This window comes from Capricornis sumatraensis, chromosome 6 (assembly GCF_032405125.1).
Source record: "Capricornis sumatraensis isolate serow.1 chromosome 6, serow.2, whole genome shotgun sequence".
NCBI lineage: Eukaryota > Metazoa > Chordata > Mammalia > Artiodactyla > Bovidae > Capricornis > Capricornis sumatraensis.
The window spans coordinates 53,620,087-53,637,610 of NC_091074.1; the positions used below are offsets into that span (position 1 = coordinate 53,620,087).

Here is a 17,524-nt window from a genome sequence, read left to right on the forward strand (position 1 = left end):
AAATACATATGATTCAAGTTAGTAACAATGAAACTGAAACTGTAAAAGGCTTAACTCATATTGCCAGTCCTGATCTTGGATTTTGCATTTTGCTCTTGAAAGCCACAGGATGCAATGAGGCAAACTCTCTACTTCTTGGGTCTCTCAGTCTTTCATGGCTAAAATATAAATTCTAGAAAGACTTTTCTCTATGAACGCTGGGTTTTTCTGTTTCTTGTTGGTAAATCCCAACTTCCCAGGTGGTGTTAGTGGTAAAGAACCCATCAGCCAATGCAGGGGTTGAAAGAGATGCGAATTGGGTCCTGAGTTGAGAAGAACCCCTGGAGGAAGGCATGGCAACCCACTCCAGTATTCCTGCCTGGAGAATTCGCATGAGCAGAGGAGCTTGCGAGGAGCCTGATGGGCTACAGTCCGTAGGGTTGCACAGAGTCGGACACGACTGAAGTGACTTAGCATGCATGCACACACACATGTTGGTAAATCACAGTGAGGAATTGGCTTCAGTAGAGTTCAGGGACTGTAACCCATGGGATTCACTTCATTGAGCAAGTAATATTCCAGTTTGAAGTGAGAGCAATAGGAGATAGGCTTAAAGAGCAGGGAAAAAATTAGGTTAAATATATGGAAAAATTTTATGGAGAAGGTCTTGCTAAAATGCTATAATGATACCCTGACAAGAAGTTCATTAAGGGCCAGTTCGCAAAGATCTGTGCAGGGTGTAGTCCTGACAGGGGAAGGTAGTCAGAGTCTAGAATTTGGGATCATGTACTGAGGAGCCCTTGAGAAGACCTGTGGCTTTTCATGAGAGACACAGCCAGCCTGAAGCTGCAGAGAAGGAACCAGGAGAACAATTACTCCAACTTCATCCTCTTCTCTCCCTTGGGTCTTCTTCCAGGGCGCCCACGGACTGAACCAAACCAGACACCAGAGGGCAGAGGAGCCCTGTTGATACACTCTGCAGATCAGTCTCCCCGAGACGAGGCGGGAAGTATGGGGAGCAGAGGGAGGATCTGGAGGGGCCAGTAGGATACACCTCACACACGTGTCAATGGTCAGCATGGTGGAGTGAGTTCCTAAAGCAGGCTGCAGAGAGAATTTCTGGAAGAGTTTTGGAAATAATATACCTACAGATTATTACAGGTGGACTGTAGTAACTGACTATCCTTCTCAGCTGCCATAGATTTGTTGTGGGGGGGGGCAGTTATGCATCACAAGTATAAGAACAAGTTGCTGCTACTGGAAACTAGTGAAACACATTTTGAGAAATTCATTTTATAATAAAAAGTCTTCCCCACAAAGGCAAAACGCCTGTTGTTAGCAATAGTAAAACTGGTTGCCTAGTATTTTGCAGCATATAAAAGATTTTCATGTACATCATTTTGTGTTATTCTCTCATTAATCTTGGGAAGTACCTGGGATGATAGATCTTTTTTTTAAAAACTTATTATATTGACGTATGGTTGATTTACAGTGTTGTGTTAATTTCTGGTATAGAACAAAGTGGTTTAATTATACATATAAGTACATTATTTTTCATATTCTTTTCCATTATGGTTTATCATAGGATATTGAATATAGCTCCCTGTGTTATAAGTAGAACCTTATTGTTTATTTATCCTATATATAATGGTTTGCATCTGCTAATCCCAAACTCCCAGTCCATCTCTCTTTCACCCTCTCCCCTGCTTGGCAACCACAAGTCTGTTCTTTATGTCTGTGAGTCTGTTTCTGTTTCGTAGGTAAATTCATTTTTGTCATATTTTAGATTCCACGTATAAGTACTATCATGATACTTGTCTCTCTCACACTTACTTCACTTAGCATGATAATCCCTAGGTCCATCTATGCTATTGCAGATGACGTCATTTCTTTCTTTTTGTGACTGAGCAGTATTCCATTGTATATATCTACCGCGTTGTCTTTATCCATTCATCTGTAGATGGACATTTAAGTTGTTTCCATGTCTTGCATATTGTAAATAGTACTGCTATTAACACAGAGATGCATGTATTTTTTCAAATTATAATTCTGTCCAGAATATGCCCCAAGTGCGATTGCTGGATCATATGGTAACTCTATTTTTTGAAAAACCTCCCTGCAGTTTTCCATAGTGTCTGCACCAATTTACATTCCTACCAACACTGTTGGAGAAGGCAATGGCACCCCACTCCAGTACTCTTGCCTGGAAAATCCTATGGACGGAGGAGCCTGGTGGGCTGCAGTCCATGGGGTCGCTAAGAGTCGGACACGACTGAGCGACTTCACTTTCGCTTTTCACTTTCATGCACTGGAGAAGGAAATGGCAACCCACGCCAGTGTTCTTGCCTGGAGAATCCCAGGGATGGTGGAGCCTGGTGGGCTGCCGTCTATGGGGTCGCACAGAGTCGGACACGACTGAAGTGACTTAGCAGTAGCAGCACCAACACTGTGGGAGGATTTCCTTTTCTCCACAGCCTCTCCAGGATTTGTGGTTTGTGGACTTTTTGATAATGGTTATTCTGACCAGTGTGAGATGGTACCTCATCATAAGTTTGATGTGCGTTTCTCTAATAATCAGTGATGTTAAGCATCTTTTTATGTGCATGTTGGCCATCTGTATGTCTTATTTGGAAAAATGTCCATTTAGATCTTCTGCCCACTTTTTAATAGGGTTTTTTGTTGTTGTTGAGTTGTATGAGCTACTTGTTTATTTTGAAAATTAAGCACCTGTCGGTTGTATCATTTGTGTGTATTTTCTCCCAGTAGGACAATAGACCTTTCTAACAGATGAGAAAAGCAAGTCTTATAGAGATAGAGATTGTCTAAAATATCACGGCAAGCAAGGGGAAAGCCTGAATTTGAACTAAGTGTCCTGATGAAAAATTCAGGTGCCTTCTACAAAGAGAAATCCAGATCACATGCGATGGTTTTTTAAAGGCAAGAATTGTTGACAATAGAAGAAAATACCAGTCTGAGAAATTCTGCTTTCAGGGTATAGCTGAGTGGGCTTTTGACTATGATGTTCTTTACTAGTAGCTGATTTTTCACTGTCTTCTGTTTGAGAGGACTCCATCTATTTGGTGATAGATGGGGTGGATATTTGAGTCTTGGAAGTTATACCATTATAACTAGGTAAAAGCCAGATGAGTCCATTCTGAAGGTCTGTTTAAATCCTGAGTCCCATATAACTCCAATATTTCATAGAGTTGAGCCTGATTTAATCTCTGAAAGACATGTGCTTGGTTTCCTAATAGCCACCATGTCTGATACATGCTACAGTGATCTACACTAGAGTGATTAGGTGACCATTTGGCCAGTGTTTGGCCAGAGTTATAATAATAGTAATAAAAAATCCATATCAGGAATAAATTTGGGAAAGAGTGCATGGCAATTTTGTACATAGCCTGTGTGCCTGGGGCAGGTCTTTATTCTGGGGTTTGCAGGTGGCCATTCTGGTGATGTGACTTTGACTGCTCATTAGCAGCCCCTCCACTGTAGAAGAGAAGCCAACCCATTAGGCAGTGAATCCCTGGGCCTTCTCTCATATTTGTTGTTCTGACATTATATGATCTCACCCTGCTGTCTTGACAGCTGGACTCAGAATTTTCTTCCGTATTTAAAAAATACATATTAAGTATAATTTATATAAACCCCAGATCGTAAGTATTCAATTAGCTAAGCTTTGACAGTTGGATATACACATGTAGCCAATATCTAAAACAAGAGAGAAAACATTTTTATCACTCCAGAAAGTTCCCTTATGTCTTCTTAATCAGTCCCCTCACATCACGCCTCCTCTGGGAGGGCAACTGCTCTTCTGATTTCTCTCACCAGGATTGTCTGTCTGTTCTTGAACTTCATGTGAGTGGAATCATACAGTATCTGGCCTGTTTTACTCAATGTAATGTCTTTGAACTGCTTGTGTTTTTGTGTATCACCAGTTTTTTTTTAATTGCTGGAGGTGTTCCATCATTTAAAAGTACCACAATTTGTTTATATATTCTTCTGTTGTTGGTTGGTTGAGCTCTTTTCATCTTTTCATTTTTGGCCCAGTTTGAATAAGCCTAATGTAAACATCCTTTTGTAAATTCTTTTGTGGGCAATTGCATTTATTTCTTTGGTCTATTCCTAGCAGTGAAATTGTAGGTATATGTTCAGATTTTTTGCAGTTTTTAAAAAATTATTTATTCATTTTAATTGGAGGATAATTGCTTTTTAATAGTGTGATGATTTTTGCCATACATAACATGAATCGGCTGTGGGTATACATGTGTCCCACCATCCTGAACCCTCCTCCCACCTCCCTTCCCACCCTGTCCCTCTGGGTTGTCCCAGAGCACTGACTCTGGGTGTCCTGCTTCATGCACTGAGTTTACACTGATTATCGTTTTACATATGGTGATGTACATGTTTCAGTGCTATTCTCTCAAATCATCCCACCCTCACCTTCTCCCACTGAGTCCAAAAGTCTGTTCTTTACATCTGTGTCTCCTTTGTCGCCCTGCATGTAGGATTGTCGTTACCATCTTTCTTGTTGTTCAGTTGCTCAGTCATGTCCGACTCTTTGTGATGCCATGGACTGCAGCATGCCAGACTTTCCTGTCCTTCACCATGTCCTGGAGCTTGCTCAAACTCATGTCCATTGAGTCAGTGATGCCATCCAACCATCTTGTCCATTGTCATCCCCTTCTCCTCCTGCCTTCAGTCTTTCCCAGCATCAGGGTCTTTTCTAATGAGTTGGTAAAGTATTCACATCAGATAGCCACAGTATTGGAGCTTCAGCTTCAGCATTGGTCCTTCCAATGAATATTCAGGATGGATTTCCTTTAGGATGGACTGGTTTGATCTCCTTGCAGTACAAGGGACTCTCAAGAGTCTTCTCCAACACCACAGTTCAAAAGCATCAATTTTTTGGAGCTCATCCTTGTTTATGGTCCAACTGTCACATCCATACATGACTATTGGAAAAACCATAGCTTTCACTATATGGACCTTTGTTGGCAAAGTAGTGTCTCTGCTTTTTAATATGCTGTTTAGATTGGTCATAGCTTTTCTTCCAAGAACTAAGCGTCTTTTAATTTCATGGCTACAGTCAGCATTTGCAGTGATTTTGGAGCCCAAGAAAATAAAGTCTGTCGCTGTTTCCATTGTTTCCGCATGTACTTGCCATGAAGTGATGGGACCGGATGCCATGATCTTAGTTTTTTGGATGTTGAATTTTAAGCCAGCTTTTTAAAGCTGGGTCATATGGCATTTCTATTCCCAGTTTTTTAAGGAATCTCAACACTGTTCTCCATAGCAGCTATACCAGTTTGCATTCCCACCAGCAGTGTAAGAGGTTTCCTTTTTCTTCACACCCTCTCCAGCATTTACTGTTTGTAGACTTTTAAAGTTTATGACAATGGCCATTCTGACCAGTGCGAGATGATACCTTATTGTGGTTTTGATTTGCATTTCTCTAATGATGAGTGATGTTGAGCATCTTTTCACATATTTATTAACCATCTGTATGTTTTTTTATTTTAGAATAGTTTTAGTTTTACAGAAGCATTTCCCAGGTGATGCTAATGGTAAAGAATCCACCTGCCAATGCAGGAGATGCAGGAGACGAGTGTTTAATCCTTGGGTTGGGAAGATCCCCTGGAGTAGGAATCGCAGCTCATTCCAGTATTCTTGCCTGGAGACTTCCATGGAAAGAGGATCCTGGTAGGCTACAGTTCATGGGGCCTCAGAGAGTCATACACGACTGTGTAAGCACAGTTGCATAGAAATATTGTATGGCTGGTACAGCGTGGCCCTGTATACCCCATACCCAGTTTCCTCTATTATTGATACCTGACATTGGTATGTTACATTTGGCACCATTAAGGAACCAGTATTGATATATTGAAAGTGAAAAGTGCAAGTGCTAGTCGCTCAGTCGTGTCCAACTCTTTGCAACCCTGTGCACTGTAGCCCTCAAGGCTCCTCTGTCCGTGGGATTCTCCAGGCAAGAATATTAGAGTGGGTTGCCATTTCCTTCTCCAGGGGATCTTTCCAACCCTGGGATTGAACCCTGGGTTGAAAAATCAGGTTGAAAAATCCTTTGTAGTTTCTAATCTGTGCTAAGTAAATACTGGCTTCTTGATTGATTTCTGTCAGTTCTTAATCACTTAGCATAGTATTTGTAATATTTAACTTTGGAGATGAGTACTTGGAAGATCATTGCACGCCTTTTCTTTAGTACCAATGGTGTTTGGAACTGAAAAAAAGACTTACCTATATTTTATTTTTACACATATACTATGATTTCTGGCTGGTAATGGCTCTGAACTCCTTGATTTTCCTGGGTTTCACTTATGTTCTAGAATTCTCCATTTATCCAATTACCATGATTCTGTAAAATTTGGAAGAAATAACAGTGGCTCAAGGAGAAAATAGCCATGGCTTAATGTCTTGTACAGCTAAAAGTCAGGACTCTATTATTTGCAAAGAGGAAGAAAAATAGGGACTTGAAATTGAGAAGACTTGAGGGTCAGTGGCATTCCTCAGCACAATTTAAAGCATTCTAAAAAGTGGGGGGGGGGGAGTTTGCCCATTAAGAACATGATTCTGGCTTTTCTTTTTTTTCTCTAGGGAAAGAATGAGTCTTTTTACTTAGAAAAAAATCTGTCTCTGAATTTAGCCGTCACCTTTTCTCTAACTGCCTCTTTTCTTGCTGTTTCAGGTGAATCTCTTTGTACTGCTGTCTGTGGTGTGTGTCCTCCTGAATTTAGCCGGATTTATTCTTGGCTGCCAGGGTGCTCAGTTTGTGTCCAGTGTGCCCAGGTGTGATCTGGTAAGCTATCCTGAAACATCACTTTGTGCCTATGCCAACCGTGGCCTGCCCAGCATTCTTGGGTGCCAGTGTGTGTCTGGACACAGGACCACACTGTGTCTTAAAGTGAGACCTGAAGTTGGTAAAAGGAGGTGGGAAAACAAAATACAGAACTAACTGCTAATTATTTTATTCAGATTGTCGATTAGTTTTTCTAAAGCAGGGACCAGCCAGTAGAACCCCCAAACCACAACAATATAATGCATCATTAGTCAGTGAATAGATGGACCAGAAGTGGGAAAACAAAGAACTAACTGCTAATTATTTTACTCAGATTGTCGATTAGTTTTTCTAAAGCAGGGACCAGCCAGTAGAACCCTCAAACCACAGCAATATAATGCATCATTAGTCAGTGAATAGATGGACCAGTTGTCCACAATCAGCATCTGTCTATTCTCGTCTTAAGAGGAAAGATAGATATTATCAGAATTCAGGTTAGCAGTCCTTTATCTGAAACTTCTGGAGGCCTTTCAGCATTCAGAGTTTTTCCAGTTTTTAGAAGATAAGTGTGACACATAGACTGTTTATTCTTTAACAACTCAGTGGAGTTGGGAGACAGCAGACTGTAATCAAAATTTTTGGTGTCCAGAGCTTTGGGGGTTTCAGAATCAGAGATAAGAGGTTGTGAACCTGTGCTATCCCATTTTTTTTTTTCTAATTTTTAATTGTGGTAAAATATACATAGCATAAAATATACCATCCTAACCATTCATTAGTGTTAAATACATTCACCTCATTGTGCAGCCAGTCTTCAGAACTCTTTCCATCTTGCAAAGCTGACATTATACATTTTACTTTATTTAAAAATTATTTTTTTATTTATGGCTGCGCTGGGTCTCATTGCTGCGTACCGGCTTTCTCCAGTTGCAGAGGGTGGGGGCTGCTGTCTAGTTGCAGTGCGTGGGCCTCTCATCGTGGCGGCTTCTCTTGTGGTGGTGCATGGGCGCAGTTGCCCCACTGCATGTAGAGTCTTCCCAGGCTAGGGGTCAAACCCATGTCCCTTGCATGGTGGGCGGGTTCTTGACCACCAGGGAAATCCAACACTATATATGTTAAACTGCTACTCTCCATTCCCTCTTCCCTCTGGCCTCTGCCAACCACTCTTCTACTTTATGATGCTACGGATTTGACGGCTCTGGTTGTCTGATGTAAGTGGGATCACCCAGTATTTGTCTTTTAGTAAGTGTTTATTTCACTTAGTATAACACCCTCAATACATCCGCATGTTGTAGTAGGTGTCAAAATTTCCTCTCTTTTTAAGGCTGAATGAGAAATATTTCACTGTATGTAGAGGTCACATTGTGTTTACCCTTCTTCCATTGGAGGACTAGGATTCTTTCTACCTTTTGGCTGTTGTAGACAATGCTATCATGGAAATGGGTCAATTCTCTGGAGTATGTGCCCAGAAGTAAAATTTCTGGCCATCTCTGAACTTTTTAAGAGGACTTTTCCGTGACAAATATCTCCCTGTGGCAAAAAGCAAAAGAAGTGGACTCCTGGGGATTCCCTGACCATCCAGTGGTTAAGACTCCATGCTCCCAATGTGGGGGGCACAGGTCAGGAAACTAAGATTCAGCGTGTCTCACGACATGTCCCCCACCCCCTAAGTGGGCTCTTTATGAGTTATAGTAAACCTCATCTATTTGGGACTTGTTTCCATGGCATTCTCACCCAGTCAAAACCAGCAGGATTGCAAGTGAAGGCCGCCGTGTCTCTTACAGCGCTGTGATGGAATCTGTGCAGAAAGCTCATGATCTCCCCAGATGGGAAGATTCCTCGGGGACTCAGTAAAAACTTGTTGCTCTTAACAACCCTTCACAGTTTTAAAAAAGTTTTTGTCATTTTGTTGCTTAATAACCTTAAGTTTTGGAAGCACAGGCTCACCGTGTTTCCTGATGTTTAAGGCCCTCTAGGACTTGCCCTTGTCCCTCTCTCCCACTGTCATCAAGCCCAGCCCACAAGCCACCTAGGTTCCTGCCCTACTTTGCTCTTCCTGACAATGCCTCTCCCCTGACCATCCCCTGTCCCTTACTTCTCTGTTCATCCAAATAGGATCGGCCTTTTAATGCCTCTTTCAATGATTATCTTTTAAAGGAAGTAGTCCCCGATCCCCAGAGAAGATAATCTTTCAGAATTCCTGTCTGTCCATCTCTGAAACATTTCTCCTTTTCTTTTTTGGGCTAAAGGTGTTCACACACTTGTCTTCTCTCTTTTCCTGTTCTGGAATCTCCCCGAGGACAGTGTCTGGCTCTCCATCTTCTGGAGAGTTTTCAACAGCACCTCCTCACACACTTCTTTATATGCACAGAGTTCTCAGAAAAAAAATTTTAAACAAGGCTCGATCTCCCTGTCACTAATCACACAGAAAATTGGAAGGGACAAAGAGAACAGACACAGCAGAGAAGTGAAAAGTCTTAATACATTGAAAGATAATTCAACAAAAGAGTAGCATCTATTCTATGCAAGACACCATACTAGAGACTGCAGAGAGCAGAAAGAAAAGTCAGGCATCGTTTCTGACCTAGAAGTTTATCACAGAGCACAGGGAGTGCGGTCACTGTGGCAAGTGCTTGATCAGTGTGTGCGGAGGGAATGAATAAACACCCACATGCAAAGCCAGGGAGACTGCTTGCAGCCATCAGAGTGAGACATGGTGTTCTGGGGATGCAAAAGAGAAGGTCTTGGACCCTTGGGAAGGTGGGAAAAGGATACCTGGGACATCGGTATTTGAGATGGGCCCTGAATGATAATAAGTAAAGGGAGTGAGTTGAAGCCAGGAGAGGAGATTCTGAGTGCGGTGGTCAGAAGTTAGCCCAAGTGGTAGATCACTGGGGGCTCTGGAACAAACAGAAGCCAAATTGCAAGGTGTAAAGGTCCATACAATTGACTTTTCTGAGAAATTCTGTGGTTCTCTACCTTGACTGTTATTAGAATCACCTGGGGAACTTTTTAAAAAGAATATCCAAGCTTGGGCCCTATACCCAGATATTCTCAGTTTGCCCTGAAGTGGGGGCCTGGACATCAGTATTTTTTTTTAAAGCTTTTAAGTATATTTTTAATTAAAAAAATTTCCCACTACCACAAAACCAACTCTGAGATTGTTTCTGATTATATGATTGTAAAAATTGGACAATCCTTAAAAGTGTGGGATGGAACTTAAAAATCATTTGAAACCTCAGTATTCTGGGATATCGTAGTTAATCATTTGACACTTTCTTTGTGTGTCTTTATGAATAAAAATATTCATCAACAGGACTGTATTGTAGTTAGTTTTCACTAGGGAGCCTGTGTGACAAGTGGGGTCGTTCTGAGGAAGGGATGTTTTCCTTCCCTCTTTGCCTCACTACCCACATGTCATTCCAAATCCACAGTAATAAGCTGGGGGGTTTCCTTTCATGTTTTCACGCTTATGTAACCTTGCATAGATGTGTCTGGGGTGGGGCTTTGTTGTTCAGTTACTCAGTCACGTCCAACTCTCCGTGACCCCATGGACTGCAGCACGGCAGGCTTCCCTGTCCTTCACTATCTCCTGGAGCTTGCTCAAACTCGTGTCCATTGGCTCAGTGATGCCATCCAACAATCTCGTCCTCTGTCGTCCCCTTCTTCTCTTGCCTTCAGTAGTTCCCAGCATCAGGGTTTTTTCCAGTGAGTCAGCTCTTTGCTTCAGTGGCTCAAGTATTGGAGCTTCACCTTCAGCATTGGTCCTTCCAGTGAATATTCAAGATTGATTTCCTTTAGGATAGACTGGTTTGATCTTCTTGCAGTTCAAGGGATTCTCAAGAGTCTTCTCCAACACCACAGTTCAAAAGCATCAGTTCTTCAGCGCTCATCCTTCTTTATGGTTCAACTCTCACATCCATACATAACTACTGGAAAAATCATAGCTTTGACTATTTGGACCTTTGTTGGCAAAGTAATGTCTCTGCTTTTTAATATGCTGTCTAGGTTTGCCATGACTTATTTTTCAAACATGGAATCTGTTGTATCCACTTACCTGTATATTGTTTTTCTGACTTAAAATTGCATGAGGTACAGGTCTGATATCTTTTTTTTTCCCTTTGAGCAGCTCAGTTGTCTGTTTTCTTGTTGTCTGTTGTGGCTTGGGTTTTGGCCGATAAAAGCAATGCTGCTATGAATACCACTCTGCATATCCCCACGGGAGCTGTTGACCTAAGTGGGCTAGTCTCCCAGGACAGGGATTATTCTTCTGTTTGTCTCATCTTTTTATAGCTCATTCAGCCATTTGATGATTGTATTCTTTTTTTTTTTAATTAAGATAAAATTTGCCAACAGTTAAATGACCAGGTTTCAAGTGCACAGTTCATCAAGTTTTGACCAGTGTGTATATTCATCATAACAAATACACTCCTGTTCAGACAAGATAGGGAGCATTTTCATTACTTTAGAGAGTTCTTTGCTGCCTCCCAACCACTGTTCCAGTTTCGTTCACCATAGATTAGTTTTGCCTGTTCGTGAATTTCACACAAGTGGAGTTGTGTGGTATGTACCTTTTTGTGTCTGACCTATCTCAGCATGATGTTTTTGAGATTCATCCATGTTTTGGGGGTCATATCAGTTGTTTGCTCTTTTTCTTAAAAAAAAATTATTTTAATTGGAGGCTAATTGCTGTACAATATTGTAGTGGTTTTTGCCATACATTACATGAGTCAGCCATGGGTTCCCCATCCTGAACCCCGCTCCCACCTCCCTCCCCATCCCATCCCTCAGGGTCATCCCAGTACACCAGCCCCGAGCATCCTGTATCATACATTGAACCTGACTTGAAATCTGTTTCACATATGATAATATACATGTTTCAATGCTGTTCTCTCAAATCATCCCACCCTCACCTTCTCCCACGGAGTCCAAAAGACTGTTCTTTACATCTTTGTCTCTTTTGCTGTCTCACATATAGGGTCATCGTTACTATCTTTCTAAATTCCATATATATGCGTTAGTATACTGTACTGGTGTTTTTCTTTCTGACTTACTTCACTCTATAATAGGCTACAGTTTCATCCACCTCATTTGAATTGATTCAAATGCATTTTTTTAATGGTTGAGTAATACTCCATTGTGTATATGTACCACAGCTTTCTTATCCATTCATCTGCCAATGGACATCTAGGTTGCTTCCATGTCCTAGCTATTGTAAACAGTGCTGCAATGAACATTGGGGTACACGTGTCTCTTTCAATTCTGGTTTCCTCAGTGTGTATGCCCAGCAGTGGGATTGCTAGGTCATATGGCAGTTCTATTTCCAGTTTTTAAAGGAATCTCCACACTGTTCTCCATAGTGGCTGTACTAGTTTGCAATCCCACCAACAGTGTAAGAGGGTTCCCTTTTCTCCACACCCTCTCCAGCATTTATTGTTTGTAGACTCTTTGACAGCAGCCATTCTGATTGGCATGAGATGGTACCTCACTGTGGTTTTGATTTGCATTTCTCTGATAATGAGTGATGTTGAGCATCTTTTTATGTGTTTGTTAGCCATCTGTATGTCTTCTTTGGAGAAATATCTGTTTAGTTCTTTGGCCCATTTTTAGACTGGGTCGTTTATTTTCCTGGAATTGAGCTGCAGGAGCTACTTGTGTATTTTTGAGGTTAATTCTTTGTCAGTTGCTTCACTTGCTATTATTTTTTCCCATTCTGAAGACTGTCTTTTCACCTTGCTTATAGTTTCCTTCATTATGCAAAAGCTTTTAAGTGTAATTAGGTCCCATTTGTTTATTTTTGCTTTTATTTCCATTACTCTTGGAGGTGCTCTTTATTTTTTTTAACCAGGGCAATATTTCATGCTATAAAAATACTATAACTTGTTTTATCAGTTCTCCTGATAATTGGGTTGTTTCCAGTTTGGGGGTATTATGAACAAAGTTGTTGTGAACATTTTTGTGTATTTTTTCTTGGTCGACCTGTTTTCATTTCTCTTGAGTAAGCACACAGGTGTAGAATTGTTGGGCTGTGTGGTGAATGTATGTTTAACTTTGTAAGAACTGCTAAATGGTTTTCTGAAGTAGATGGGGAATAAGTATATTTAATTAAAGGGCTTTAACTTACTTTTCCACCAGTAACCCTCCACCTACAACATGTTACTCTAATTTTTACCAGTCTGGTGGGATTGAGTCCAGATCTCATTGTTACTTTAAGTTGCAGTTCCCTGATTGATAGAGGTGGTACAGCATTTTGGGGAAAACTTTACAGAAAATTCTAATATGTGGCTAGGGTAGAGAACTGTAGTAATGGTGGATGATAGGAGGAAGAAGAAGATCTTCTATTTTACATTTAAAGTTGCTCAGTCGTGTCCGACTCTTTGCCACCCCATGGACTAAGTCCATGGAATTCTCTAGGTCAGAATACTGGAATGGGTAGCCTATCCCTTCTCCAGGGGATCTTCCCAACCCAGGGATTGAACCCTGGTCTCCTGCTTTGTGGGTGGATTCTTTACCAGCTGAGCCATAAGGGAAGCCCAAGAATACTGGGGTGCGTAGCCTATCCCTTCACCAGGGGATCTTCCCAACCCAGGAATCAAACCGGGGTCTCCTGCATGGCGGGGGATTCTTTACCAGCTGAGCTATCAGGGAAGCCAAAAGTCTGACCCTTGTAGTTTGTTTCCTCCTGCCGTTAAAGAGAGAGAGAAACCATGTCTGACACTTACAGCCTATTTCCTCCATTTGGAGACCCCTAGCCTTCCTACCTGTTCCCGTCTCATTCCCCCCTGTTTCTTTTAGGAGAATTCTGTTGCCTAGGGAAAGGTACATCATCCCTAAATTGTTGAGGCAACATATTCTCATATTGAGGGTCTCTAATCCAGGGGCCCCAAGTAGTAGTTGGAAGAAGCTGCCGCAGTGGCAGGAGTTTGAGCAGCCATTTGTAACTTAAAAGCCTTCATGCGGCTAGAAACAAATCCAGTCACACAGTTACAGATGCAGGCAGCAAACAGCAAAAACAGAACAATCACCAAAGTTAAAAGTCACATTATGTCCACAGTTAAGGTACAAAGCGTCGCACCAGTCCATTTTAGGATTGTTAGATGTCATCAGATCAAGAAGAGTCATCACATATGATTGTTGCTGTCAAAGGTATTCGCAGACTTAGAGAAAGTCTGAAAGATGGATGGTTTTCATTTAAGAATGGGGAGATTCTTAAGAGATGGAAGAGAAGTTTGAATAGATTTTCAGAAATATTGGGCAGAGATGGGATTAAGAAGGCAGGAGAAGGATTAGAAGCAGGAAGAACAAGGAACACAAAATGCATGGTTGCCTAGAACCGTTTTGTACAGAGCCTAAGGGCTTTCCTGTATTCACTAGGCAAGGTGATAGATATTCACTGTTGTTTGCATAATGATTAACTTTCAGACATTATCTCTTATTTAAAGGAATTAATTCTCACTTATCTGGAAAAATTTTGCCATCCAAGCTGGCTCACCCCAAAAGTTTCAGATAGCTGAGGTTTCTATATATTTGGATGCCCAGGGTTGTGTGAATTACGCAAGTGTGTGTACAGCCCACACAGGACTGGTTTCCCTCTTATTATAAAGCCTTGCATCAAGAATGGACTCATGTAGGAGGGAGTACTTTGTAAGATGACACCTAATGTTACCTGAGGGAGGTAAAACTAGGTAAGATTTTGAGGCTTACACAGCTATAAATAATGGAAATTGCATTGTGACCCATTGAAAAGCCTGAGTTTGGTTCCTGCTTGGGGAGGGAGGGTCCTGTGTACATGAACAGAATGGAGATGTGAGAAGAATGAATAATCTCTATTAGCTGCTGCTTTGTTATACTGAATAATGCTGTGAGTATTAAAACAGGAAGTTCTCAGCCAGAGACTTTCAAGGAGGAAGCCCACTGGGAGTAATATTTACCTTCTGAATTTAGCCTGATATCATTAACTGTGGAAGAGGGCCAAGGGAAAGTCAGCCATCCCTGAAGGGAAAGAATAGTTCCCACCTGCCGAGGGAAATCCTGTGTGAATGGCCACAGTAATTTTCCTTTAGAAGGAAGAAGAATCTCTTTTCGATATTAATGGCAGGATGTACCTTCAAAAATGTGAGACAATGAAAGAAAAATTCAAATACAAACAGCTTTGTGCCTTTGTGTGTGGACTTGTGGATCTAGGTGTGGGGACATTGCTGAGGTAACAATCTCTGTGGATAAACCATGAAAAGACAGAAATCAAGTGTCTATGAACTGATACATTATGGAGTCCATGGAGGTAACTCTAGTTGTAATTTTTTTATCAGAGGCAAAAGTTATATCAAAATCAGCATCAGTGTTTAATACAGTAATGCGTCCCTTTAAATATGATTTAAGGACAGGGAATAAACAGTGTTCTAGGACCCATGGAGTTCTAGAAGAGGCAAAGCTAATCTCTTTCTCTCTCTGTGCTGCACCTTGCGGATGTGGGCATTTGGTTCCCCGACCAGGGATTGAACCCACACCCCCTGTCGTGAAAGTGTGCAGTCTTAACCACTGGACCACCAGGGAAGTTCCTGAGACAGAACTAATCTATATATAAAAAGTATCCAAGCAGTGGTTGCCTTTGGGAGGGTGTGGGCATGGATCAATGGGGAAGGGGCATGAAGGATTTTCTCTGGTGATAGGATCTTCTGTATGTTATTAAGTGTTTGGGTTATAGAGGTATACGCATGGCTCAAAGTTCCTTGAATGGTATGCTTATGATTTGTGTATATAAATTTTGTGTGTATACTTAGATTTCAGCTCAAAAGAAAAACAGTTCAGGTTAGTTCAGTCGCTCAGTCATGTCCGACTCTTTGTGACCCCATGAATCGCAGCACGCCAGGCCTCCCTGTCTATCACCAACTCCCGAAGTTCACTCAGACTCAAGTCCATCGAGTCCATGATGCCATCCAGCTGTCTCATCCTCGGTTGTCCCCTTCTCCTTCTGCCCCCAATCCCTCCCAGCATCAGAGTCTTTTCCAATGAGTCAACTCTTCGCATGAGGTGGCCAAAGTACTGGAGTTTCAGCTTTCACATCATTCCTTCCAAAGAAATCCCAGGGCTGATCTCCTTCAGAATGGACTGGTTGGATCTCCTTGCAGTCCAAGGGATTCTCAAGAGTCTTCTCCAACACCACAGTTCAAAAGCATCAATTCTTCGGCGCTCAGCCTTCTTCACAGTCCAACTCTCACGTCCATACATGACCACTGGAAAAACCATACCGTTGACTAGATGGACCTTTGTTGGCAAAGGAATGTCTCTGCTTTTGAATATACTATCTAGGTTGGTCAGAACTTTTCTTCCAAGGAGTAAGCGTTTTTTAATTTCATGGTTGCAGTCACCATTTACAGTGATTTTGGAGCCCAAAAAAATAAAGTCTGACACTGTTTCCACTGTTTCCCCATCTATTTCCCATGGAGTGATGGGACCGGATGTCATGATCTTCGTTTTCTGAATGTTGAGCTTTAAGCCTACTTTTTCACTCTCCTCTTTCACTTTCATCAAGAGGCTTTGTAGTTCCTCTTCACTTTCTGCCATAAGGGTGGTGTCATCTGCATATCTGAGGTTATTCATATTTCTCCTGGCAATCTTGATTCCAGCTTGTGCTTCTTCCAGTCGAGCGTTTCTCATGATGTACTCTGCATGTAAGTTAAATAAGCAGGGTGACAATATACAGCCTTGACGTACTCCTTTTCCTATTTGGAACCAGTCTGTTGTTCCATGTCCAGTTCTAACTGTTGCTTCCTGACCTGCATACAGATTTCTCAAGAGGCAGGTCAGGTGGTCTGGTATTCCCATTTCTCTTAGAAGTTTCCACAGTTTATTGTGATCCACACAGTCAAAGGCTTTGGCATAGTCAATAAAGCAGAAGAAGATGTGTTTCTGGAACTCTCTTGCTTTTTCCATGATCCAGCAGATGTTGGCCATTTGATCTCTGGTTCCTCTACCTTTTCTAAAACCAGCTTGAACATCAGGAAGTTCACGGTTCATGTATTGCTGAAGTCTGGCTTGGAGAATTTTGAGGGTTACTTTACTAGCATGTGAGATGAGTGCAATTGTGTGGTAGTTTGAGCATTCTTTGGCATTGCCTTTCTTTGGGATTGGAATGAAAACTGATCTTTTCCAGTCCTGTGGCCACTGCTGAGTTTTCCAAATTTGCTGACATATTGAGTGCAACACTTTCACAGCATCATCTTTCAGGATTTGAAATAGCTCTACTGGAATTCCATCACCTCCACTAGCTTTGTTCGTAGTGATGCTTTCTAAGGCCCACTTGACTTCACATTCCAGGATGTCTGGCTCTAGATGAGTGATCACACCATCGTGATAATCCGGGTTGTGAAGATCTTTTATGTACAGTTCTTCTGTGTATTCTTGCCACCTCTTCTTAATATCTTCTGCTTCTGTTAGGTCCATACCTTTTCTGTCCTTTATTGAGCCCATCTTTGCATGAAATGTTCCCTTGGTATCTTTAATTTTCTTGAAGAGATCTCTAGTCTCTCCCATTCTGTTCTTTTCCTCTATTTCTTTGCATTGGTCACTGAAGAAGGCTTTCTTATCTCTTATTGCTCTTCTTTGGAACTCTGCATTCAGATGCTTATATCTTTCCTTTTCTCCTTGGCTTTTCGCTTCTCTTCTTTTCACAGCTATTTGTAAGGCCTCCCCAGACAGCCATTTTGCTTTTTTGCATTTCTTTTCCATGGGGATGGTCTTGATCCCTGTCTC

General features: G+C 41.6%; 1 protein-coding gene across 1 annotated transcript in view; it reads left to right on the forward strand.

Annotated features, from left to right (window-relative positions):
- The window catches only part of ENTREP1 (endosomal transmembrane epsin interactor 1), a 71,158-nt gene that overhangs the window by 34,925 nt on the left and 18,709 nt on the right, over window positions 1–17,524 (forward strand). Inside the window, exon 3 of the mRNA XM_068974731.1 lies at window positions 6,686–6,796. Within this exon, the coding sequence (XP_068830832.1) occupies window positions 6,686–6,796 (111 nt within the window). The remainder of the gene's footprint in view (window positions 1–6,685; window positions 6,797–17,524) is intronic.